The sequence below is a fragment of the Psammomys obesus genome, unplaced genomic scaffold (assembly GCF_907164565.1).
Source record: "Psammomys obesus unplaced genomic scaffold, mPsaObe1.curated_primary_1811, whole genome shotgun sequence".
Classification (NCBI taxonomy): domain Eukaryota; kingdom Metazoa; phylum Chordata; class Mammalia; order Rodentia; family Muridae; genus Psammomys; species Psammomys obesus.
Genome location: NW_026596244.1, coordinates 11,411,832 through 11,437,765, shown reverse-complemented (window position 1 = coordinate 11,437,765; position 25,934 = coordinate 11,411,832). Strand labels below are relative to the sequence as shown.

Sequence of the window (25,934 nt, the reverse complement as noted above, 5' to 3'; positions counted from 1 at the left end):
GAGGTGCCTCCTCCTCCGGGGAGCCAGAGGCAGTCATAGCCATCTCTGCATGCTAACAATGGCGCTCTTGTTGGGGGACCAAATGCTGGGAAATTTTAATGCCTCAGTTAAAATCTGGTAGTTGCTTTTCTTTTTCTTTTTCCTTTTAAAACAAGAAAAAGTCCTGCTAGATTCAGAGTGAGTCACACAATATAAACATTCAAATCCCTTTGGACTTTGAATGCCAAGCAGAACTGAGTACTTACATCTCAAAAATCTGCATTCTAGAATGCCAGAGCACATATGCTCAGCTCTCGGGTATTAAGTAACACTATAGTATTTTTAAATACACACTATAAAGTAAACCATTCATAAATTCCAACTTGATGCCAGTTATGTTAAAATCTTGAATACGTCATTTAATTCTCATGCATCATTCCATTTCATTGTTTTAACCCACTAACTGCAAAAGAAAGAATCCAGAGGAAGTATATTCAAACACACATGCACACACACACACACACACACACACACAGATACACACACACATACACACACACACACACACACACAGAGGGAGTTGTGTGTATTTACAAAACATCTGCTAAACTGAGCTGGCTTCATTTAAAAACATAGTAAATATAGTACTTACATGAAATTCTCAAAAAAAAATTTAAAAATTTTAATCAATTCTTTAAAAAAAGGGAAAAACTTTCAGTAACCCAAACCGTCTCCAAGACACATAAGATTAGATGAAATCTGGGGTGGTGTTAAGTTGTATTTCCAATATCCATAAATGTAAAGCCACAAAAATAATAGCCCTGCAACTAAATTTTTAGCTGTAGTTTATCCCTATGGTGATAAGGTTTCAACTCAAATGTAATCAGAGGTCCCAAGAGAAAGTGACATTAACACGACTCAATTTCACAGAAAAGGGAAAAAGGTAGAAGGATTGAAAGAGAGTCAAAAAATTGAGAGAAATTCCCCTCTACCTTTTCAAACATGAAAAAAAAAAAAAAAAAAAGAACCCCGTACAGAAAATAAAAGTAATGAAGAAAGGCCAAGGGGAGGAGGATGCAGGCAGTTTTAGCTGCAGGTCGGCGAGGGCTCAGCCTGAGCTGTCCTCTTTGGGAAGCGGTTCCTGAGTCCCGCGGAGGCCCGTGCTGCTGCTTATAGCGGGGAACCCTGGACCAGAGCATTACTAAACCGGGGCCACTGCGGAACGGAACGCACAGTCTGTATGCGCTCCCATTGTTCTTATCGTCCCAAAGCAAACTGTGCTGCAAGAGCGTCAACTTCTCAGCACAGAGGGAGAACAGCTGTGAGCATGCTCCCTCCTGAGCACCCCGAGGAAATGACTTGGATCACACTGCCCCACTCTGGTCAAGGAGGAAAAATAACGCGAGCCCTTAAAATTCCAAGCAGCTCACACAAACACACATCAAAGGCCCATTGCTGCAGAGTGGTGTTTCCCGTGAGGGCAGAGGAGCTCCAATAGGAACTTAGTTTGAAGGCTAAACAAACTAGTCTTTTACTCTTCTGAGCAACATGTAGGGGGGAAAGACCAGTCTTAGTACGATTGGTGTTGTGAAAACATCACTTTGGCTTTTGTACATGTAAAGGTAAAGCTTACAAATGTTAAGTTTTAACGACTAGCTAACGAATGATTTCTGTTATTCCCGAGAAGAAAAAACCAGAATGGGCTGTTAACAGCCAAAACTGAACTGTCAATTTTTATCACTATTTGATTTAAAATAAAGGCAGAGTATCATTAAATCTGCCGTGTCTTAAATGTTTAAAGAGCCCCAGCAATGTTCGGGAGCAAGGTGGAGACACTCATAAATTCCCAGGCACACTAACTGTTCCTTTCAGAGCTGTGTGCCCGTATAGGGTGTTAACTGTGGAGTTAACACTGGCCATTCCCTCTGCCAGTTGGTAGTAACTCTTTTCACACAGTAAAATGCCTTCACACTTACAACGGGACTACATGTTAGCAATGAAATTGTCTCCATTTTACTAACAAGAAGAACAGAGAATGTTAGTAACTGCTTCAAAGTGTCTCAGCTTAAGAAAGAAATGTTTCTGGAACTGAAACCCAGGCCTCCTGACATGAGTGCCATGGCTGTGGCAGCAAGCCGTCCCACACGGAGGAGATGAGAACCACGAGACTTCTCAGGTTCCATGCATCCGGTGCCTTCTGAGGTAAAGGGGAACCTCTGTTGCTACCTCGGTAAAACCAACAACTTACCTGTTAGTTAGGCACGTGCCACTCCAAATAATAACAGATACGAATACGAACAGATGCTAGGTAAAAACAGGCGGCGTTTACAGCTTTTGGTCTCGTGTACGTCTCTGGAAACACTTGGTATCTGAAGTAAGCGGTGACTTCGTTTCCTCTTAACTATCATTTTTCTTAATTTATCCAGGGTTACGATTTGTGTGTATGCACATGTGCATGCATGTGGCATACCACACATGTGGAGGTCAGAAGAGAACATTTGAGAATCATCCATCTCCTTCTATCACGGGTTCCAGAAACCCACCTCGGGTTGTTGGTCTCCCAGCGAGCGTTTCCCCACTCATGGGCCTCACTTTTCAGTTATTACTGTTTTATATCAGCTATAGCTCTTCAGTGCCTTTTATAGTGTCAGCTACCCCTTCTCCATGGGTTTCAGATTACCTGAATCTGTGTCCTCAGCTTCGACCCTGGTGACGAACACCCCTGGACTTTGGTTTTCTCTAACGGAAGTTTCATACAGAAGTTGCGTAAATACAGGAGTCTCATCATTTACATCAAGGACAGTAACTGTCAGGGTCTGGGATGAAGAAAGTGCTGGCATGCCACCATCCTGGGCCCTGAGGGTCAGGACGTGCTGAGTTTTCACTTCGTAGTCGAAAGGGCGAGCTGTTCTTAGCAAGCCTGCGTTGAAAGAGAAGACATAGTGGGCTGTGGATGTCGCCTGGCTTAGGGCTGGTCACTCTAGTGTGGCTTATGATGCACTGTTAAACTCACTTTTCACTGCCAGGGAATGAATCATAAAATACAGAATGGAATTTATTGAACCAACTTCAAATTCTTATATTAGTTACAACAGAAAATTAACATTCTTTGTCAGAAAAGTCAATTTAAGTTATAAAGACAATAACAAATTTGAAAGTATCCTATATGATTATCTGAGAGACCTACATCAAAGTTAAGAGTCTATCCAATATTTCCTTCACTTTCAAAAGTATCTATGATACTGATAACAGATATTCTGTGACACATGATGTATGTAAAAGTAACCAACTCATAAAAATGTGTATAAGACTCCATTGCTCTCAACAGTTGATCGTTGTTAAGGAATTGCTGTCTGTCACGCTTCCTGTTTGTTAACTGCCATTTGTTTTATTAACAATAAAGGGCAAAGATATTGCAACTCAGACAATAACCTTCACAAATAAGCTGCCTTTCTATCCCGCTGCACTGAACCACATACCTGTACTTGCAGGTACTACACAGACAGCCATTGTTGGATAATAACGGTCACATATATTTTTAGGACTGCTGATTGCCTTCATATTTTTTCCTCAAATAATTAAATATTGAATTATGTTTTTGAAATAGTTTTTTTTTTAAATAAATACTCATTGGGGCCACAGGAAAACTCACTATGTTTTTATTTTAATTAGAAACATGAGCCTTGTGAGAGGAAAAATCTCCCATTTCATATGGGGGTACACTCTGTAATTATCATTTTATGTCTTTGAAAAATACCTCAAAAGAAATAGCCATTGTAATAGCTCAAGATTCATGATGCCGGCATTACTAAGACACAATTCAAGTTTGTTCCTCCTTTTTAACGGGCTGAAACAGACCTTCCTTAGGCATCTTGGAAAGCATTTAAAGGGCCATTAAATCAGCTGCAAGGAGAGCCACAGCTCTTGCAGAAGTCATCAGCGTGTGCCTGGAGAATCTCTTGTCGGCTGCGGACTTAGGTGGTGTTCACGCAAGCCTCAGAAGGGAACCACATGTCAGGATCTGAGAAATGTTCTGATAAAACTTCCCAACAGGACAGAGCCAGCTGTGCTCTCAATGTCCACACCCTAGACATTCACTCTCGTTCCAACCAGGGCTCTTCACAGCTGGCCAAATAGTTTATAGCTCAGTTTCCCCTTAGTTTCATGTTTGAAATCACTGTTTTGTAGACAATGAGATAGTAATCCGTAAGTTATTTTTTAATATCCTGGAAATCACATAAAGGAAAGTTCATTTCCAAAGTATACAGGGCTGATACTTTGGGTACAATCATTTATCATATCATGTTAAAAAAACAACAACAAAAACAAAAAAACCACGAATGCCATTTGTCAACATGGTGACAGAAGACCACTGAAATGGCAGTGAGCAACATTTGTGCAGACAGCACGACTTTGGGTAAATGCTGATGTAAAAAATAAAATGTTACAATTAATGTGAAAAACAATGTCCCTAATGAGCAAAAGAATCCAGGCATTAAAAGCTGTCTGTTATTTCCAGTTAATTGCCAGTGCTGTCTTGCACGATCTACAGGCACATAGCCACACCAAAGTCTTTGCATGTGATCCTGACTCCACCTTGCTTGACTCCTAGTAGCACCTCCTACCTCAAGCACGTAGTGGCTTTTGCATCCTCCTCTCCCCAAATACAAGATCAAAGCAGTTAATACTAGCAAAGGATTCAAGCAAAGCCAGTTCTCCAAATACAACTTCCATGATTTGGATATAAGCATGTGTGTGTGTGTGTGTGTGTGTGTGTGTGTGTGTGTGTGTGTGTGTATCAGTGCCGTGTGTTGCATCTCTCTAGGAAAAGCCTGTCACATAGGAACTACTGGGGTGAGACTGCTATAGAACAATGAACAAGAAGAGTTGGTAGAAATGCAGAGAAATCAAAATCCTTGGACAGTGTTGTTTTTAATGCAAGATGTTTCAAGTAGAAAACAGTATGGTGATCCCTCAAAATATTTTTAAAATTAGAGAAGTCCCATTCTTTCAGAGAAGCTACAGCAGTATTAAAAATTGTTTTAATTACAAAGTATCATACCCAACACCACTTCTGAATGTTATGCAAAAAAATTAAAATCAGTGTCTCTAAGAGGCAGTAGCAATGTCAAGTTCACTTTCATGCTGTTCATAATAGCCAAAGTTAGAAATAACTCATAGGTCTGTAAGCAGATGAATGATGATAGAAAATATGATACATGCATGCAATGTTTTGTAAAAATCACAAAGTTATGACTAGAGCAGGTTATAAAAATTTATTGATCCCAAAAGGTTTGGTTCCTTGATTATCTCCTTTTAAGAAAGCAACAGAAACTTTCATTTACATTAAAATAAAAACCATTAAAAAAAAAAAGAAAAAAACAGAAGGCGGAAAATGTTGTGAATAGAAACATGAGTTTGTTTTGGTCCCAGGTGTGGGATGTGGGACTGATTCAGGTGGTCCACAGCAGCAGGGTATTTGCTTCCTGCGGGCTCTGAGAGCTCTTTGCCAGCTGCAGATAGTTTAAATCTGAGGACTCTGAAGAGGGAATAAACGCCAGAGCCCAGAGAGTGTGGAGCAATGAGAAAGAACAAGGCTGCTGCTGCTTCCCCCTTGCTGCTCCTGGTTGCTGCTGTGAAACAAGAAGATGGAGATCTCCTGAAATGAGGACTGGGACTGGCTCCAAGAAACCCAATGACCCTGAACAGCAGGAAGCAGCTAAGAGAACCCTGCCCCATCTCCCACTAACCCTTTTTCTCTTCCACCTGGTGTTGGGGTGTTGGAAGGGATTGGGGTAGAGTAGGGAGAAAAAGATATAAAAATGTAAATGAAAGTTTTTTAAAAGAATGCCGACATATGTGTGATGGCATGTCTGGTATGGACTTTGAAGACATTGTGCTGACTGAAATAAGCTATTCAGACAAAGACAAACACTGCATGATTCCATGTGTGTAAGGTATTTAAAATTATCTGATTTATAGAATTATCAAGAGGAGTGGTGCTTGTTTGGGATGCATACAATAGAAAAATGGGGTGACTTTTAGGGCCTTATTGTACAGCACTGAGTCCACAGTCAAGAACAATGTATTCTGTAAATGACACTCTTAGGAATGTTGTCCTCCCTGTAAATTTTCTTTCTACAGAGTTGGGCAGCGTGGCGTATACCTGCAATCCTAGCACTTTGGAAGCAGAGGCAGGCAGAGCAGGAGTTCAGGGTCATCCTCAGCTACTCCAAAGTCATCCTGGGATATTTGGGAGCTTCAAACAAAACATAACAAAATGCTTAGTAAACTAAAATAATCCAGAACACTGTACCTGATGACCCATCTAACATGAAGACCATGTCCTCATTTCCTGAGAGTATGCTGTATGTTATTTCTCCGTTCATCTCCGCATCCAGGTCCTGGGCGCTCACTCGGTGCACCAGGGAGCCCACCTCAGCATCCTCCCTGACGAAGGCGATGGGATGGGACACAAAGGTGGGGCTGTGGTCATTCACATCCAAAACCACCACTTCTGCTACCAGTGACCTCCATCGCCGGTCGGTCACATTCACTGCCTGATCAGATGCAGTTACGATCAGAATGAAAGATGGGACATTCTCTCTGTCCAGGGGAGATACAGTGACCAGTGTGCCAGAGGAGGGGTGGATGAGAAACGGGTTCATGCCAACATGGCTGGACTCTGCAAAGTACTGTATCCTGCTGTTCAGAAAACTGCCATCGCCGTCTTTGGCGTTGAAGGTGTATACCGCAGTCCCTACAGGGACATTCTCCTTTACACTTATCACAACGAACTCATCCTGGAAAGATGGGGAATGGTCGTTCTGGTCTTCCACATCCACACTCAGGAAGACTGTGCTATTCCAGGGAGGGCTTTGGCTGTGGTCATTAGAAATCACCCTGATAAGATAATGAGATGTCGTTTCATAGTCGAGTTCCTTAGAGAGGAACAAGTCTCCTGTGGAGCTGTCTACTTCAAAGTGGCCATCCTTGTCCTCCGCAACAATGCTGAAGTGTAACGTCCCACTGTGGTGCTGCTGAGGGGGATGAGGTGACTTCATCAGGCTCATGACTTTTGTAGGCTTCGTGGTTTCTGGGATAACTAAATGTCGGATGTTCTGAGACAGAAAAGCCTTCCCTTTGGAGAGTGGTATCACCTAAAATAAGAACAAAAAAAATCTATTGCTGCAGAGTACTTGAAAACTAACTCCAAGTAAAACTATTGATAGGTAAGTTTAAACATCAGTGTAGATTATGTATCATATTGGAAGCTGATTTCTATTTGTGTTTTATATATGAGTTACTTGGTGAGAAAACACCTTTTAATAGAATTCTAACATGTATCAAAAGACTGAAATTTGTTCTATATCAGAGCTAAGAGAGCACACCTCTTAGGTTACTCTGAATGACTGTACCATGTTCTGCTGGAATGCTCTTGATAATTCTTCAGTGTGAGTATTGGACAGCTGATTCTTCAAATTGTCCAAAATCCTAGAGATCTGTCTAGCCACAATGACACCTTTGGGCATTGAAATATCGTGTCTTTGTTGAAACAAAAGGTATGACCACACCAAATTTTCTCCTAACCCAAACTTTAATTATGAAAGACAAAGTTTGAATACAGTGGTCTTGGGGAAATAACCTATTTATTGTTTTATATATATATATATATATACTTATATTATGTTTATAATGTGTTAACATTACTTACTATTATGTGAGTGACAAGGAGGCTAGTTATGCACACACCTTAATTTTGACTAGATAAAGGTAATTTTCTCCTATAAAAATGTCCCGTGACTTGGTTTTGTTGTTCTTGCTTTGTTATGATTAGATTAATGTAAAGCTTTGAAACATGGACCTCAAGTAATTGTTATAAACTTTAAAAATTTCAAAAACTTGTGTGATTTATTTATGGCTATTTGTTTACATACAAGGTCCTCCAGAAAACTTACCAATTCACTGGAATCAGAAATAAGTACAAGAAAAGCCACCTTTTGCATATCACACCCAAAACACCACAAATGTCTATGTAGCGAAGGACAGCTTGTCTAGAATGGTACATAACTAGCTCAAACATTATTTAGGTTGATTTTTTGCCCAAACAATAACAAGAAGGTAAGCATTGTACATATTACTCTTGAAATAGAATCCACATACTGGGATTGTCTTCATGCTATTCACTTATTTAAAAATAAAATGATAGCCTAGAATGTTCTTCTACATTTTATGTTGCTAACGTTACCTGAATGTTAATAACTGCCTCTCCTTGAAGTGGAGGTGCTCCCTGGTCACTGGCAATGACTGTCATCCTATAGGAAGATCTATAGTCATGTGAAAGTACCGTGGTTGTTCTTATTTCACCATTGTTGGCATCGATCTTGAAGTGAGCAGGGTAATCTATCCACACAAATGAAGAAATTAATATTAGTCCATAAAGCAGAAGACAGGATCTATTCAGTTACTGTATTCATACTTCAGGACATGTGTTTACTTTGTGATTTTTGGGAGCTGGAAGAACTATATTAGAATATAGAATATTAATTTGATTTTAATTCCTTGAAGGTCTGAGGAGCTGTTTACCCTATTTAAACATTTTCATGTGTCAAAACCAGCATACAACCCCACCTTAGTCTCTCCAGCTTTTCATTTCCACACATAATTAATACAAATTTAATTTTATATGCCACTTAATTATAGAAAAGATATGATTTTTTGTTTAAGCACATGAAAATAAAAAAAAGTAGACAGTTATGCATGGCAGTGCATGTCCATAATCGAGCAGGAAGATACTGCCAGATCTCTGGACCATCTACAGATTTCTGCCTTCCATATGCATATTTCGCCTTCAAGATTCATTTGTTGACACTGCATCAAGAATGGGCTATGTTTGGTCTTTACATCCACAATGTGCGTTCTCTTTCTTTAATACATTTGGTCTTTACATCTGCAATATGCATTCTCTCTTTCTTTAATACTGGTATTTCTTTGAAGTGCTTTTAATAAGGAGTAGATCTGGAGAACTGATTTAATTTGGGTAGAATTTTGGGGAGAGTACTTCACAAAATACTGACTTTCCCTTCAGAGTCACATGTCCAGTTGCTTTTTGGTCTTAGTGTTGGTTCTGTTGGCTCAAAGTCTGGATCTGTGGGTTCATTAAGTATTCCTAAGTATAGATAGTTCCTGCTCCTCTTCATCTTCACTTATTAGCAAGAATGTTTCAATAAAAATTTCTTCGCACCTAATGTGTGTGTGTGTTGGTGCCTGCAGAATCCGAAAGAGGGCCTTGTAGCCCGTTGAACTAGAGCTACACGCAGTTGTGAGGCACTTGGTGTGGGTGCTGGAAATTAAACACTTGTCCTCTGGAAGAGCAATGGGAGCTTGTAAACATGAGCTGTCTCTGTATCTCCCAACTACTTTTTTTAACCGCAGGAAGAGCTCAGTGTAGGAAAGGGTTCCAGCATATTCCATCATTATCTTCACTGATACTCAAATTGGTTCATCCTGGAATAGTAGGATCCTTGCAAACCTGGTCCCTGGGGTTTTGGACAGAGTCTCTGGGGTCTGCAGCAACTTCCTGGTCACACGCAGGCCAGTGCAGGCTCTTCCTGCAGACGCACTGTCTAAGATCTGCAGTGGACCATTTCTCCATGCATTTCTGCTTCCCCTTTGGTGGAAAATGGTTTTGTGAGACTATATGCCGTGTGGGAGGGAATTCTCACTTTCAGGGTTACTCATTATTTCTGGGCCCTTACAGTAGACACAGAGCAGACAGACATACACACCAAAGTATATCGGCAGGTCACATTGATGCAAGCCATTCGAGTTCATTCCAGGGTGTGCCTAGTTAACCATGGACTGTGATGTCAGATGACACCAAAGCCCCAGACAAAGCTTGAGCACACCAAGTCGTCCTCTGTTTGCACAGATGTTGGTGTCACCTCTGTCCATTTACTCTTTCCCAGCTCCAACGGGTATAAAGAGAAGAGAACTCCTGCCATTGCAAATATCTGAGTATGACTCTGAAACACTCATCAGCTGTGATTTCTGTTTTCATCTGTGCATTTCTGTCTCACAGGAATTCTGCGGAACACCCTCAAGAATGATAAAAATCCATGTTGCTATTATAATGTTTTTTATCTTGTTATGTTATTATATTCTAATTGCAGTTGCCTCTGTTTAGTACTGAGATACAGACAAAACAATACAGTCAGTATATGCTAACACTTCCTTGCTCCAAGTATCATCTCGGAAGCTAATTTAAAAATAACCACGCAGGGAACTAGTCCATGGACCATAAGCAAGTGAAGTATGGCTTTGCCAACTTTCAGGTGAAGGTACTATGCCAGGATCAAAGCTCAATGTGTATGTGTGTGTGTGTGTCTGACTTGCGAATGTGTACATGTTTGAGTGTGTGTGACTGTGGGTGTGCATGTGTGACAATGTATGTGTGTGTACATGTACAATTGTGTGGAGGGTGAGTTTGTGTTTGTACCTCTGCATTCATGGCTCTTCATATTTATTTCACATTCTTAGCTACACTCAAAATTCGAGAAAAGTCAGGTAATGATCTCACAGACCTAACTAACCTAAGCAAGGGCCACAGGTGCTGGAACAAGAGCTGAAAAGTTTACGTGCAAAGAAGTCGGGGCGCCTCCTTGTGGGGAGCAAAGATCATGGAAGCAGAACTTGGGTCCTGGCTAAGAAGGAGCCCCTGACAATGCCTGTCCCCACTGAAGGAGGAGAGGACTTCAGGACAGGAGGGAAACAGAATTCTCGTCGTCTGTGGGTCACCTTCTTGTAACACGAGCCTCGGTGTGTCTAGGCTGATGTATATGAAGGGGTCAGAAGCTTGTTTTCATAGTCACATCTCACTCAAAGATGCCATGTAGTGTGAGGACGTGAAGCAAAGCTTCAACGAGTGCCCTGCCCCTTCTCATTCCATGCTCCAGGACAGAAAACGGAAGTGCTCCTTCTGGGACCTAGCACAAGCACCCTGCAAGCCTCTCATATTTTGCATCTCTTTGAAGTCATCATACTTAGGAGACAGGCTTTAAACTGGCTGTGTCATTCTGGCTGCAAGTTGCTTACTAATATCATTTGCTTCGTTTTTAAATAATTTGTCCTTTTCTTTCTGATCTGTAAAAATTCCAAAAGCATTTCTGTGTCATTACAAGGGTTGTAATTATTTTCTCCCAATTTACAACCTGAGGCTTGTAACATGAAAAAAAAAAAAAAGTTTATTTCATGATGATCTGGATTTTAATTTAATTTCATTCATCTACATCTTTAAATTGTTTTTCTTGTTTAAAAGTCATTTTTACCTTCAATGTCAAATAACCCACCTCTAACCTTTTCCTCTGAAGGAACTGAGATTTTTTTTGACATTTAAATATGACATATTTTGTAGAGGAAGAAATAGCCATGTAACTTTAAAGTAGGTCTGTGTCTTGATGACCCATCTGCTTTGACGCATTGTGTCTAACCCTCCGGTGCAGAAACGAGCCATCTTACTGACTGGCCTGCTGTCAGGGCATCAGTACTATGCTATCTTCATTGAAAAAAAAACTATACAAATTAAAGCCCTTCTATTATGACTTTAGAACAAGCCTGTCAGACTCCACCAAACACTGGCTGACATTTCAACTGAAATACACTAAGTCAATAAATAAACATTTAAATATCTTTCTCTTCTGCTAGGTTTTCCACTTATGAATAGTACACAAATAGCTTTTTACTTCATTTGCCTTTCATGCCTTTTATTAGAACTTGACAATTGTTTTCATAATGGTCTGATGCATGTTCTGCTAGAATTTCCCCTAGAGTCCTTCGAAAGCCCAGACCTTGATATAAGCAGTTAAAGACACACACCCCCTGGAGAAAACAGGACAGCCTTAGAAAGTCTGAGCACGCAATGGCCTTGAAACTCACACTCTAGCTTTGGAGCAAATCCTCCCTGTGCCTGAACTCACCACAGTGAGCGTGCCCTTCGGGCAGCGACATCTCTGAAATGCTAGTGTCACGTGATGTCACTGACACCTGGGGGTCTATAGACATTGATTTCAGCAGCTGCTCTTGTACCTCTTGTGTTTTCCAGAGAATCAAATCTGCTTCTGGCAAGGACAAGGCTGTCTATGGATTTCCCATGTTTGCATCTAACAAGATACAGCACAAAATGGCTTTTAAAAATGGTCTCAAACACTGTCAAGTAAAGATAATCACTGGGACAAATGGGAAGGCTGTGAGGAGAAAGCTTCAAAGTAATCTGTTTCAATAGAGTCGCCCTGGAGTATCCGTATGCTTGGTATGATGTGTGGCCTGACAGAGGTGCACATGATTTCTCTCCATCCTATGAGCAATCCCTACATACTCAAGGGTGCTCCAGCACATCCCATGCTAATTGCCACTTCTTATCTGTTAACCTCCACTTTCCTTTCAATAAAAGCTGACTCATGCTTTGGGTTCTCACAATCCATGCACCTAAGATGGATTGTTTCTGTACAGAAAACTGTCAAACAGCTACTAGTGTCCATGAAACTTTTGATATTCTCTTTTGGGTTTTTAAGTATGGAGTGACTGTCACTGACAGCAAGTGCTTTTGTTCGCAATTTGGCTTTACACTCTAAGTTGTCTAGGGAGTGACGAGTTGATCAAGAGGAAAGCTTCTTTCTCAAAAGTGATACTCAAAGGATAAGTGACAGAAGCAATTCTTAAAGCTCTTAATCCTCTATGGATATCAGCTTTTACCTGAAGAGATGGAGTAGGTAAGTTCTGCACTGAGTCCTTCATCGAGATCCTTTGCAAAGATGGTGGTAACCAAGGTATTGACTGGCTGACCCTCCAAAGCCTGCCATGGAGACAAAGGGCTTACAGATGAGTCACTGGAGTCTTAAAAGATGCATTAGTGGACCTTTAAATGACAGAGCACCTACTAACAGCCCTAAATCTGCACACCGCCCAAATGTCTACCATCAGAAAAAACAGGGGTGGAAGTTCACAAAAGTGCCCACCTTATTTGATTTTTTTTTTAACTCAGTTTGAAGAAGTAATTTGGAACATTTGAGCCAAATATGCAAATAAAATTAATTACAATGAAGTTAGACTAAGTAGTTTTTTTTTGTTTGTTTTTGTTTTTGAAATTCTTAAAGAATTTAGCATTCTCTCAACAGTTTTTCGGGTTATTGTCAGAACAGCCTAACAGAAATATCTGCCTCTATTTCAGGAAATATATCTCACTGCAAGTAGGAATTTTCCTGGAGGGATAATAAAATTCATGGGTGGGGCTCAAACATCCAATAAATCACAGGGTATTTTAGTGATATAATAAAAATCACTCTAATACTGTTCCTTTTGCCAGAATTTTTCTGGCAGATCAATTTTTCTGAAAGATCAGTTTAAATTTCAACTTCCTCAACAACTTTTGAGTTATTCACTAAACATATTTGATCAGAGTTTAAACATTCAATTCAATTGTTTGGAGATCAGTAGTCGCTAAGCTTTTATGCATATGATTTACCTATTTAATATATGTTCACTTATGAAGCATATGAACTAGTTTTGCAATTCATCATAGAAATAATAAGCATTCAAAATGAGAGAATGAAAAGACGAAGTCATATGTACGTGGTTACAAGTTTGGCGTATGCTTACAAAAACCAACTTTGCCTGTCTTTGGATGGACACCCACTCACGAGAGAACCACACACTGATCCAGATTCCAAGATCAGCTTTCAAACGGCTGCACATCAGCTGCACGTAAGGAGCTCTGCTCGGAGACGCAGGCTAAGCGGGGGCGGCACGCCCCTCCATGAGTGCGTGAGGCTGGGACTGGGGCTGCATCACGTAGTGCAATGGGCAGACTGTTTCCTCCATTAATCAAACTGGAGGTGCAATTCTGAAGAGTGAACACAGCCACTTTCTTTCTTTTTAACCATCTCCCTAGCACATGCAGAAATCCCTGTCCTTGGAATATATGTAGTGCCATACCACAGCAGACTTGGCAAATTCACGTCTTCTACCACAAGATGGTGCTCATAACAAATGGCTATCAATGAGCGTTACACACTCACTGCAGAGCTGCTGCACAAACCTTGATGTGAAATTCTTTCCCCGGGAGACACTGTGGGAAAAACGGCCTGTTGTCATTGAGGTCAGTAACTGTGACGTAAACCACCATGGTGGCGTTCCGTGGTGGGGAGCCGTGGTCTGTCACTAGAACAGTCAGGTGATGATGGCCCTGGTGCTCACGATCCAGTGCCAACCAACTGATCAGCTCACCTGGGGAGACAGCAGAATGGGACAAGCATTGTACACTAGAATACTGGCATGACGGCGACAGAGCACATCCAAAATATTCCACTGAAAGAAAAAACAAGTTAAAAGCTTTGCCCCTCAAGACCACTCTGTTCTATGTGACTGTTGAAATAGTTTGCTACCAGCTGTGGTGGTGTGTGCCTCTGATCCCAGCAGCTATAGGAGCAGAGCCTGTTGGATCATGACTTTGAAGCCAGTCTGGGCTAAATAGTGAGACTCTCCTTCAAAACAAAACAAACACTGATGTTGTTCCAGGAAATATCACTTGAAAAATTCTGTATCATTCTTCAAATTTCAAATTACCCATCATTAACCATTTGTATCCCCCCAAAATAAATTTACAAAACATGATTTGGAAGATTTATGGTGGTTGCTTATTCTCCCATTTTGCTGCTACACAGAACAAGGAGGCACGTAAGCCATGGCTTCCCGAGTTCTGCATTTGGTTCTCGGATCTCCACCTGCCAGTCTCCCAGAGCTAAGTTCTTAGGGCTGCTCTCTGAAACAAACACAAACGGATGGCTTCCAGTATTTTGAAAGCTGTAGATTATTTGCCATTGCTATCATCCCTACTTTATAATAACCTGGAAAACATATTCCCTGGGCAGTGACCGATCATTTATATATGTCAACATTTCTTTTTTAACTCACAAAATATGTGTATAGTAATAGACAGAACTTCCCAAATAACTTCCTTATCAATAACTTTCAAAACTTATTTTGTAATTCTTGCTTAGAAATGTGCTATCTTTGGTGAATTCCCTCACCTTTCAGTCCGGTCAGTATAAATTCCTAGGTGCCTGTCCCCACTGCCGAGGGCCTTCAAAGACCACACAGTTCTCACAAATACACTGCATTTCTTCCCACCCAGCCTAGATATTGGCTCCCTTGCCATTTTTGAAGAAATCTAACTGTGAGAAAGTAAACACGAAGCAGTTACCACCAAACATTCTTATTACTAAGCATTTCGCCCTTAATCCAAACAAAATGACATTGCACAGAAAAAGAAGGCTAAAATGGAGACGACTGTGCACGCTTGGTGAGAGGTGCTTAACCGGCGAGCTTAAGTCCAGCACTTACTGTACCATTTTCTGCATAAGCTACATTTAAATAGTATTTATTATGACTGTGGGCTTAGTGAAGTGTACACACAACAGCATTTTAAGATCTGTAACTCTGAAAGCTCCAAATCCAGATTAGCAAATGGAGTTTCATTTTATGAAAATTGTCCAAAAGGGTGGCTTTTTCTCATTCCTGACTGCCTCTTGCTTCAGTTCTCGGTCTGTTTCCCAGATACCTCCTTTTTGCAAGTTAGACATACATCGTCGTGTGTACTGAAGTACGAAATTCCAAATATGGTCACATTTTACATTTAGTTTTGAATTTAAAGTATCCAAGGTTAAGTACATCACATTCAAGTATCCCTCTTTCCCTCTTGGTCTTTACCAAAATGAGCAGGACCACATAAGTGTTTCAGGTGGTTTTGCAATGCTAGTAAGTTACTTTCCAGTTTGACCTTGATGGCATTTATGTTTCACAAAATATTTCTTGACTTTTTTTTGGTATATCTAGAAAGGAAAAGGAGTGGTAGGCGGAAACCATATTCTCCCTCACAGACATCAGCCTTCTCCCTGTAGGAGGCGCTCGCTGTAAGGAAGACCGGGAGCACAAAGGGGCAGGTTTCAGATATGCGCTGGAGAGATGGGTAAGCGAGGAGCATGCATGAGACAGGTGAGGCCTCCCAAGAGAGGCACCCCACGCAAACCCTCACCCGGGACTCACGCAGTACAGTTCTGACCATGCCTCCAGCATAGAGTGGCAAGCAATCCCAGCTGCTGAACAGTCAGGATACATACCAACCGGCTTCATCTCTGTGCGAACATCGTGGCGTGTACAAGCACAAACCTAGCTGGAGAAGCCACGGTGACACACCTCTGCCACACACTAACTCCTGGGCTATGAACTTGAGTGGTCAGTCACTGACTGTACTGAACACGGAAGGTAACGCAGAGAAAACAGCCATGCGTCTAAATTACGTGACCAGAGACAGTGAAGGCCAGACGGGGCTGGGGAGAGGCTGCATGGCAATTTTCAGCCTCATTACAATGTCACGGGACCACCGTCCCATATGCAACACCGAAACATTATGTAGCCTGGGCCTGCACGGGCAGTATATGATGGGAAGGAAAAAGAAGGCAGAATCAGGACAGGTGTTAACTTCGTTCCGAAATCACAATACCGTAGTAAAATGCTATTTCCCAAAACCTAATTTTAAAGCTGTATCTGAAGATTTGAGCTGTTTCATTCTGATTTTTAAAGATAGGGATGAGCGCTGCAAAAAGCTACCTGTGTTGGGGTTCACTTTGAAGACTTTTCCATCGTTCAGAAGGCTGTAGGACAGCTGCGCGTTCTTCCCGGAGTCGGCATCCGCGGCTGCCAGTTTGCCTATCACCCCCAGGGGGACAGGGCTCTCCTCGACGTTCAGAAACACCTTGCTCTGCAAGAAGGCCGGGGAATTGTCGTTCTCGTCCAGAACGCGAACAGTCACCGAGGCGCTCGCGTTCCGCAGGAAGCCGTCCCCCGGGGCCCGCGCAAACACTGTGAACCTGTACGTCCGCGCGGATTCGTAGTCTAGCTGGCGCCGCAGGAAGAGCCACCCCGTGTGCGGGTGGACCCCAAACGCGGCCGCGTCCGTGCTCACATCCAGGGAGTACAGCATCTGCGGGGCCGCGGGCCGCGGGGGCAGGGGGCAGGCCCGCACCTGCAGCACCCGCGTCGCCGGCGGGAGGCCCTCGCGGACCTCCGCCTGGTAGACCAAATGCTCGAACGCCGCGGCGGGGCTCTCCTCCGGGCTCTCGACGACTACCGTGAGCTCCAGCAGGGCCGCCAGGGGAGGCGCCCCGTGGTCCTCGGCCACCAGGGTCAGCCTCAAGGGCCCGCGGCCTGCCAGGCTCTCCCTGAGGTACAGCACCCCGCCGCCGCGGTCCACGCTGAACTCCCGGGGCTGCGGGCTCGCCACGCTGTACCGGACCAGCCCGTTCGGCCCGCTGTCGCGGTCCTCCGCCCTCGCGAGGTACAGGGCCGTGCCGGGCGGCGTGGTCCGGGCGACCCTGACCTCATCCGAGGCTGTGGGAAACTCGGGGCGGTTGTCGTTGACGTCCAGCACCGTTATGCTCACCTCCGTGCTGCCGCAGGCGGGGGAGCTGCCGAGCCGCGCCTGCACCGTGAGCACCACCGTGGGCTGCGCCTCGTGGTCCAGAGGCTTCCGGGTGCGGATGCTGCCCAGCCACCTGTGGATGGAGAACCGCCCTTCCAGGTCGCCGGAGGAAATTCGGTAAGACACTGGCTCTGAGGAGTCTGGAACGAGAGAGAGTGCTTAACAGAGTCTGCTAAGGCAGAGTCTTCTGGGAGCCATGTATGCACGCCCCACCCCCACCCCAGGAAGAACACCGGGGAGTCTCCCCTTCACAGAGGCTGGTGGCTGAGGAACTCTAGCGACCAAAGGGAATGGCCTGCGGACAATGAGCAAGCCATTGCTTTCTTCATCTTTCTTGCATTAGGTAAGAGAACCACATTAAGAGACTATTTTGACATCTTTTTTGAAGAAGCCAAGTTAAATCTGTGTTGGTATTTTTCTGGGGCATCCACCCTCTGGACGGTAAATAACCTCCACAGAGGTAGCAAGAGGGAGACCAGAAAAGACAAAAAACCCCAGCTCTTAGTGAGGGTGTTTCCTTTCCAAGCTTTGTCCTAAAGAGGCACCACTACACATGGCAAGGGAACCAGGCATGAGTGTTTGCTCAGTTACTATTTAGGCCATGACTAAATTATTCGAATTGGTAGCAAAAATGGAATGCTTAAATAAAATGCATTTAAGTTAAACCACCGTGTAACTCACTATGTAGTAAAACTGAATTGTAGATAGTTTAGCTGGAAAGCTATTTAAAGTAAGCATGTGGGTGGTAGTTAAGAAATAAATATAAGATGTATTTTCATTAAAAAGATTCAAGTATATACACTTTATACATCATAATTATTCTGTATTATATTAAACATTCTTTTAAAAAATACCTATTACTTCCTTATCAACATTTGTAATATAGGTGGCAATGATGTTGCTATTACAATAAGCAGACTAACACCCATGCTTTCCCGTTCATTTTGTATAGATTGAAGAAAATACCTACTTAGGATTGCATGGCCTGATAAAACAGGAAACTGTCCAGAAGTGGACTTTGGGGTAGCATTAAGAACTCAGCACTTACTCAAGGACTCTGTTGCCTTCACTGTTCCGATGAGAGTGTCCTCTGGCACATCTTCATAAACCGAGAACGTGTACTCAGGCCTTTCAAACTCTGCGGGAGCCAGCGTGGTCTGCAGGATGTGGATGGTGACGTGAGCATTGGTGGCAGCCGGGAGCCCACCACCATCCCGAGCACCGACCATCAGGAAAAGTGTGGTAGCTTCCAAATGGCTGAGAGTTGATGTCAAGTAAATTATACCTGGGCAGGGAAAGGAAGAGCCAGTGAGCGCTGATGGGCTGTCTACTGTGTCATGTTTATTTCATGTGTCCACTTGACGGGGTCTTTGGTTTTCCCATTTGATCATACAGAATTCTGAGGATGTATCAAGCAGTGTTTGAGGATAAGATTAACATTCAAAGCCAAACACAGAGTATGAAAGCTTTTTCTCTAGAATGCAGGTGGCTCTTATGAAATTAGTTGAAGGCCTGGACAGAACATAAGAGTGGACACACTTCAAATCTTAGAAACTGTCAGCCCCTGTAACTGCATAAGCCAACGCCTTGCAATAAATTTCTTCACACCCTGTTGGTTGTTTCACTGGAGAATTTCAGTGGACACATCTACTCTGCACCAAAGGAATCTGAGTATACTTGTAAAATGTTGTCCAGATTCTTCGAGGCAATAATTTCCTAGAGTTTAACCACTACACATTTTGGGGGCATCTCCCCTCATCAGAAGAATCTGGGTAGCCCGTTTAAAATTCTTACTAGTGTATCACCACGCCACTTCCCGGGAATGACAGGGAAGAGGCCTCACTTGTCCTCATGTGGAACTAGCACGTGTATAGGGTGAGCAAAATCTGCCCCGCTGTCAGAATCCTGAGAAGCAAAAGTTCAAAGTCATTCTCAGCTACTGTGGCGTTTAGTTTTGTCAACTTTACACATCCTCGAATCACCATGGAATAGAGCCTTAGTGCGGGAGTAGCAAGATCAGGCTGAACCGTGGGCATGTCTTTGAAGAACTGTCTTTAACCGACGTGGGAAGGCCCTGTCTGAAAGTGGGCAGGAAGCGGGCAGGGTTTGGGCCCCTGAAATGTACAAGAGCAGAGAAAGCTGGCCAAGCTCTTGACGTACATAATTTCTTCTCTGTCTGTTGTTGGATGTGATGTGACCAGCCTTCTCCAGCCCTGCCCGGCTTCTCTGCAGCAGTGGACCACAGCTTGGAACTGCAGGCCAGATAAACTCACTCACCCGTGTTGCTTTCTATCAGGGCGTTTTATCACAGCCACAGAAAGGAAACTAGAAGAGCACCTAGGATGTTAAAAAGCAGCCTCAGGTACAGGGAACACTATCTCAAAGTTAATGATTAATTAGTTAATTAATTAAATGCCTGATTTTTAAACAATTTTAATTCCTTGTTCCTAAGTTTTTCCGAAAGTTAATATAATAACATAATACCTCTATTTTCTTTTTCCCTCCAGGTTTATTGAGGTATAAGTAATACTTTAAATCTTTAAATTATAGCAGTTCAAGGTGTAGAATGTTTTCATTTTTATGTGACAGTCTGCCAAAGCACTCCAAACTCATTCCACAGATTCCTATTACAGATATTTCCAATCTGTCCTAGCTATGGATTTTAAAATGCCAGAATAAAAATTGCTTCATTATTCAAGTCTGATCTGTTTGGAAGACTGTAGAACCTTTGGGGGAACCTAACTGGAGAATGCAGGACTGTGGAAGACTGGCCATCCTTCTGTGGCTTCCTGGTCCATGTAGACGTGAGCAAGCAGCCTTGAGGTCTTACTGCTATAATCTGAGCCACCGTTCCTCTCCCACAGTGTTGGACATTGCCTCAAACCACGAACAAAATAACCCTTCTTCCTTTAAACTGAGACTAGGCAAAAGGTTACCAATGAAGAGAGAAGGTGCATTAGGAGGTTTGAATTGCTACAACAAAAATAACACATTCCAGGAGGCTTGAACAGCAGAAATTTATTTCACACAGATCTGGAGGTTGGAAAGCTAAAAATGGAGGCAACACAGACCCCAGTCTGGTAAGTGCTTTCTTGGCAAGTTTGCAGTTAGCTATCTTCTTGTTAAATCCTCTCATGGCAGAGAAACCAGACTTTGGTCTCTTTCTTTCTGAGGATACTGTCTTAGTTTCTTTTCTGTTCTGGAATAAAATAAATAATTCAAGGAATGCCAGGGCAGAGGTGAAGACAAAAGGTGAATGAAGCATTTGGCCACATTGCAAACACAGTCAGAAAGAAGAAAACTTTATCCTGTCCAGCTGTTCTCACCTCTGGGTGGTGACTGCTTTGCCAAACCTCTGTCTCCCAAAATATTTGCATTACAATTCATAACAGTAGCAGAATTACAGTCCTGAAGTAGCAATGAAGATAATTTTACGGTTGGGGGTCACCACAACATGAGGAGCCGTATTAAAGGGCCGCAGCATTAGGAAGGTTGAGAACCACAGTTTTATATAGTGCAGAATCCCAAACTGGAACTGTACAATGGGTCTTGCTATGTCTACTAACCTAAACAAGATAATCCTCCATCAGCACTCCCAGAAGTTCATCTCCTAAGTGATTCTCAATTTTACCAAACCGAAAATTAAGGTTGACCATAATCGGCACTGATCCCATAACGGGGCTCTATAATCAAGACATCAGGTAAAACTAATTAACCCTGAAGATCCCACTCCTAATGCCATCCTGGTGGTGGCAAGAATGAATCAATACAAGAACACGTAACAGAACAGAACAAGTGGCTCAGAAATTTCTAGTCCACTTAGAAGCTGGTCCTAGAGACTCTGATGTTAATGAAAGGTTTCTTCTAGCCCTTACTTTATTACACTTAGAAATCAGTAATTATGAACGGGAACTACCCTATAACAACTTCTTCAGCTCAAAAACTCAGTCTTACATTGAAAACACGTGGAGTAATGTAATCTATATACACAATTATTTTTAAGACATTGAACCTGAGTTCTCCTTTACAGCTTCCTCTGAGAGGCCAGTAAACAGATGCCATTGTAACCCATCACTCAGAAAGCAGTCCCGGGACACAAGACAGCGTTTGCTTACGGAGTTACCTCCTTTCAAGACCGCACAGACCAGGCACAGCAGGCAGAAACGACTGTAGAAAAATGGTTGTCACGTAACTCAAAGGCACCCATTAAAGAACTCCCTCCCATCAAATCTTAACCATGTGCATTCAGAAGCCTTTTCCTCCTGTTTGACATGGGATATTTAAACACAGAAAACTGCAGTTTGTGTCACAAAACTGGACAGTCAGTATGTCTTGATTCTTGATGAAATTGTCTGACTGATGATTTGTAGGATTCCAAGTCTTATGAGCTTGTTTAAGATGGCTTATGAAAGCTAATTCTGTGGAAGCTTCATGACCAGTTTAACTACTATGATATACCCAGAGTGTAAGTTCTCTCTGTGAGTTTTAAAATATTCATCTTTCTCTTGCACTCGGCAACTGAATGAAGTTTGTGGTGCTTTCTTATTCCTGCCTTCAAACCCTATGAATGTTAGATTTCTGATTCTATATGCTAATTTTGTGTTCTCCTCAGCATTAGGTCTACTCGTGAATGATTTCGATTAAATCTTAACAGAAACAGACTCTCAAACAGACCTGGCATCTTAGACATTTTCCATATGGGGAGTGATTCATAGAAGCAAGGCAAGAAATTCATTCTTTAGAGTTCACGGAATAATAAAGGACCATGGAGACAGTCTTAGTTCAGAAGAAACTGCCTTCAAATCCTGGTGCTGTCAACTCATAGTTGACTTGAATAATTTTGTAAACCTGATGATTCTCTTTACTACCTATAAACAAACTGTAGGATGACACCACTCTGTGTGCAGATATGCTGTGAGGCACAATTAAACAACCCATGCAAACATATGGCTTAGCATTGGCTGCAACACAAGCTTCTTGCCCTCCAGCCTAAGGACTTAGGGTTAGGTGAATAATTCCAGGAAGCACAAATACATGATAATTTAAGATAGTTAATTTAATTTTATTCATAAAGGGAAGAGTGAGGCAATCAAGTAACATCAATATTCTATAAAATCCTGTGGAAAACAGTACATAAGAAATTGACCTAAGGAGCTGAGCAGGGACTTATCTGTCCTTACAATTTGCCTACCAAGTCACAAAGATGAATTTTGGAGGAGGCTGTAACAACCCTCCTTATACCAGCTTATCCCACTTGCTCTAATAAAACAGCAATTTTATATAATGCAGTCTGAAATGTGTGCCTTCTATTTGTCCTACTTTTGTGGATAGTTCTATCATCTATATTCTTTATTGCTTTACACTGTGTCCATTAAAGTTAATATTTTAAAATTACTTTAAAAATCCCTCTCAACTAAGCCTAGATACCAACATGAGCCATTGGCATCTGAGCTGAGAGTACCCGTTTGGGAAGCCAAAATACCCTGCCAGCAGACTAGGCTCAAAGACCAGGTCTTTGACGAGCTCTAGCTCGTCTCTCACACGGTCAAAGTCCTAGCCTTTGACTGAAATATTCAAACTAATGGAAAATCTTTCTTAAAGCTAGACCAAAACACAACGAACACCTAGACCTGTGTGACTGGTTCTGTGGCCTGAGGGAATCAAATGGAAAAGTCACAACTTTGGCAACAACAGAGCAATGGATCCTGTGTTATCTGAAGACTGGATCGCTGTACAGGCAGCAGAATGCAACCTCTGAAGCAGGCTTTTGAAATAGGGTCTCTGCGTGAAGCCGAGTGATCTCAACATTGATTACAGTGCTTCTGAGAAGAAACGAACCAAGAAGACTCGAGCATAAGGAATGTGCATAAAGATGAAGGCCAGGTGGGAGGTACGCTGCCAGAAGCCAAGAATTACTAATACCACCTGAAAACCATCTGGGAGACGGGCACTTAGTTTTCAGACTCCACGGGCATCAAGCCCCGCGACTCCTTGCTTTCAGGAGGTTGGCCTCCAGAACTGTGCAGCAGTACCATTCTGTTCTTTAAGGCCTCTTGGTCTTGGCACTTTGTCACAGCAGCCCCAGGAAGCCAACTTAGATAGTAACCGCTTTGGTGGAGACTTGGCTGCCGGGAATGGCTTGAGCAATAGTACACAGGCCCCTTCTCTCCTGTGGATTACCTTCTGACTGGACACACCACACAATACATCCCAGCAACATGACTGATAGGCGGAATATGGAGAAAAGTCAATACATTCCAGCAACATGATCAACATGGGCAGGATGTGGAAGTCAGTGACACATAGAAAATGGTCAATTAACACCGTGAACAACAAAATTACCACAAATTTAGTTTAAAGACCTTGACTGACTTTTGGGATTCTAGAGTTGGGCCATGTCTCATGGTTAAAATATTCTGAATGAGCCAAGCAGAGGAAATTGACTTTATAGACAGAAAGGGGTAGAAGAAAGAAGAAACAGTACGGAGTCATTTCAAAGCTTCTTTTTTTTTTTTTTTTTTTTTGTAAAGATTAAAGCAAAAGGGAATTCCTTATTACATTGGCTAAAACTGCCTGATTTAGGGATCAGGTCAGGGAGTCATCAAGTGTGTGATTCCATGTTGTTTTGGTCTGTTGAGCCTGACATAAAACCAAGAACTCTGCAGAATTTACTTACTGATGTTCATTAACATTAGTGGATGACAGTTCTATAGTCTTACGTCTTTAGTAGCAAATCATTTTCCTCCCCCTTAACAGGAAGAGTCTGAAAATGGGCACAAACTATTTCTGAAATATTTAAAAGCAAGATTAAACACACACAATAAAGCCATGTTTCCATTACTGCTGTTCTTTCATGTCTATTTAGGGTTCCGTGGCTAGAGAAAATTACAGTCTTTATAGAGAAACTCGTGTGTGCGTGTGTGTTTGTGCGCGTGGCAGTCATAACCAAATTCTGACTCACATATGTATTTTAGTGCTGCTATAATTACCTTCCACAAATAAACAAGATAACTGACAGAAGCTGCTTGAATAGTAAGGACGATGCCTGGTTAATTTTCAGTGCTTTAGAGAAAACAAAAATCAGACAACGCGTAACTGATTCCAGCATATCCATGTGGAACAGTGACAAATAAAACACTAACTTCCTCTTTTGCTGTCTTCTTGACTGTCTTTGCTCTAGCACAGAGTGTGGACTCTGCCCATCTGAAGTTTCCCACCGTGACAGGACGAGCTGATGCCTGCAGGAGACAGGTCACCACACCCTCTGAGATCTGAGTTTCCACCAGAGACAGAATGGCGTCTACCTGCTGGAGTGCTATGGAGCTCAGTTCTACACAAAGCAGACATGAAGCAGAGACATACATACTTCCCGTTTGCCTCAGTACATGGATTTTCAAGGCATAGCAAGAGTTCGGTAACTTTTTAAGGAAACTGTTCACAGCCCAGAAATATTTTATCCTAAATTGCTTCGACTTTAATTACGTTAGCAAAGATTTGGTCAGATTCCGCAACCGACATCAAATATGTAACATCTAGCCTCAGAGACGTTAGAAATAATTTGACAAATGGCTCACCAGTCAAGGTTACTTCCTTCCTGATATCCCAGAGGACTTGAGTTTGGTTCCCTGCACCGACGTTGGTTAGCGCACAACCTCCATAATTCCCGCCCCAGAGGATCCAGCTTTCTCTTTCGTTGTCTACAGGACATCTGCACCCAGGCGCACACAGAGAGACAACAGGCACACTGACACATCAACAGATTCACACATGCACACGCACATACAGAACAAATAGCTGCTGCTGAAGATAGACAGGTGGGCGATAGACAAACATGATAAATAGATGATACATTTATAGATAATTTTTAATAAACATATTGGGAAACATTCCTTCACAAAGAAGTAAACTATCTAGTTTAAAAAAAAAATTGAAAGTTCTATTTGTTTTTTAGCCTCTGTGTGAAACTGTGCTTCCAACTACCTCCCCTCTGTGGGTGAGCTGAGTCCTGAGAATATGGTGCTCCCTAAACACACACAAATCTTGCCATACAGGGACTTTGGCACGCTTTCTAAAGACCTCTTCTAGATCCATTAAAGGCGTCTAGTTTTAAACCATGCAGCCAATCTTTTCCATAACCGTATGTAAGAAAATTCATAACTTTAATAAGTAAAAAATGACGTTATAATTTTGACTTCAAAGTAATTCTTCCTATCTAAATCTTAAGTGTCAGACTTAGCGGGGCATGGTGGTACACACCTGGACTCACACACACCTGGACTCACACACACCTGGACTCACACACACCTGTATTCAGCAGGAGCATCATGATTTTGAGGCCAGCTTGTAATACAGTGAGACTCTGGCTCAAAATAATAATAATAATAATAATAATAATAATAATAATAATAATAATAATAATAAT

At 42.3% G+C, this 25,934-nt stretch overlaps 1 protein-coding gene across 1 annotated transcript in view; it reads right to left on the bottom strand.

Moving 5' to 3' along the window:
• Dchs2 (dachsous cadherin-related 2) overlaps positions 1 to 25,934 on the bottom strand; it is a 214,677-nt gene that overhangs the window by 56,701 nt on the left and 132,042 nt on the right. Inside the window, exons 4-10 of the mRNA XM_055596585.1 lie at positions 18,561 to 18,797; positions 16,642 to 17,652; positions 14,072 to 14,259; positions 12,730 to 12,829; positions 8,228 to 8,382; positions 6,296 to 7,139; positions 2,660 to 2,899 (exon numbers count right to left, since the gene is read on the bottom strand). Coding sequence (XP_055452560.1) covers positions 2,660 to 2,899; positions 6,296 to 7,139; positions 8,228 to 8,382; positions 12,730 to 12,829; positions 14,072 to 14,259; positions 16,642 to 17,652; positions 18,561 to 18,797 — 2,775 coding nt within the window. The remainder of the gene's footprint in view (positions 1 to 2,659; positions 2,900 to 6,295; positions 7,140 to 8,227; positions 8,383 to 12,729; positions 12,830 to 14,071; positions 14,260 to 16,641; positions 17,653 to 18,560; positions 18,798 to 25,934) is intronic.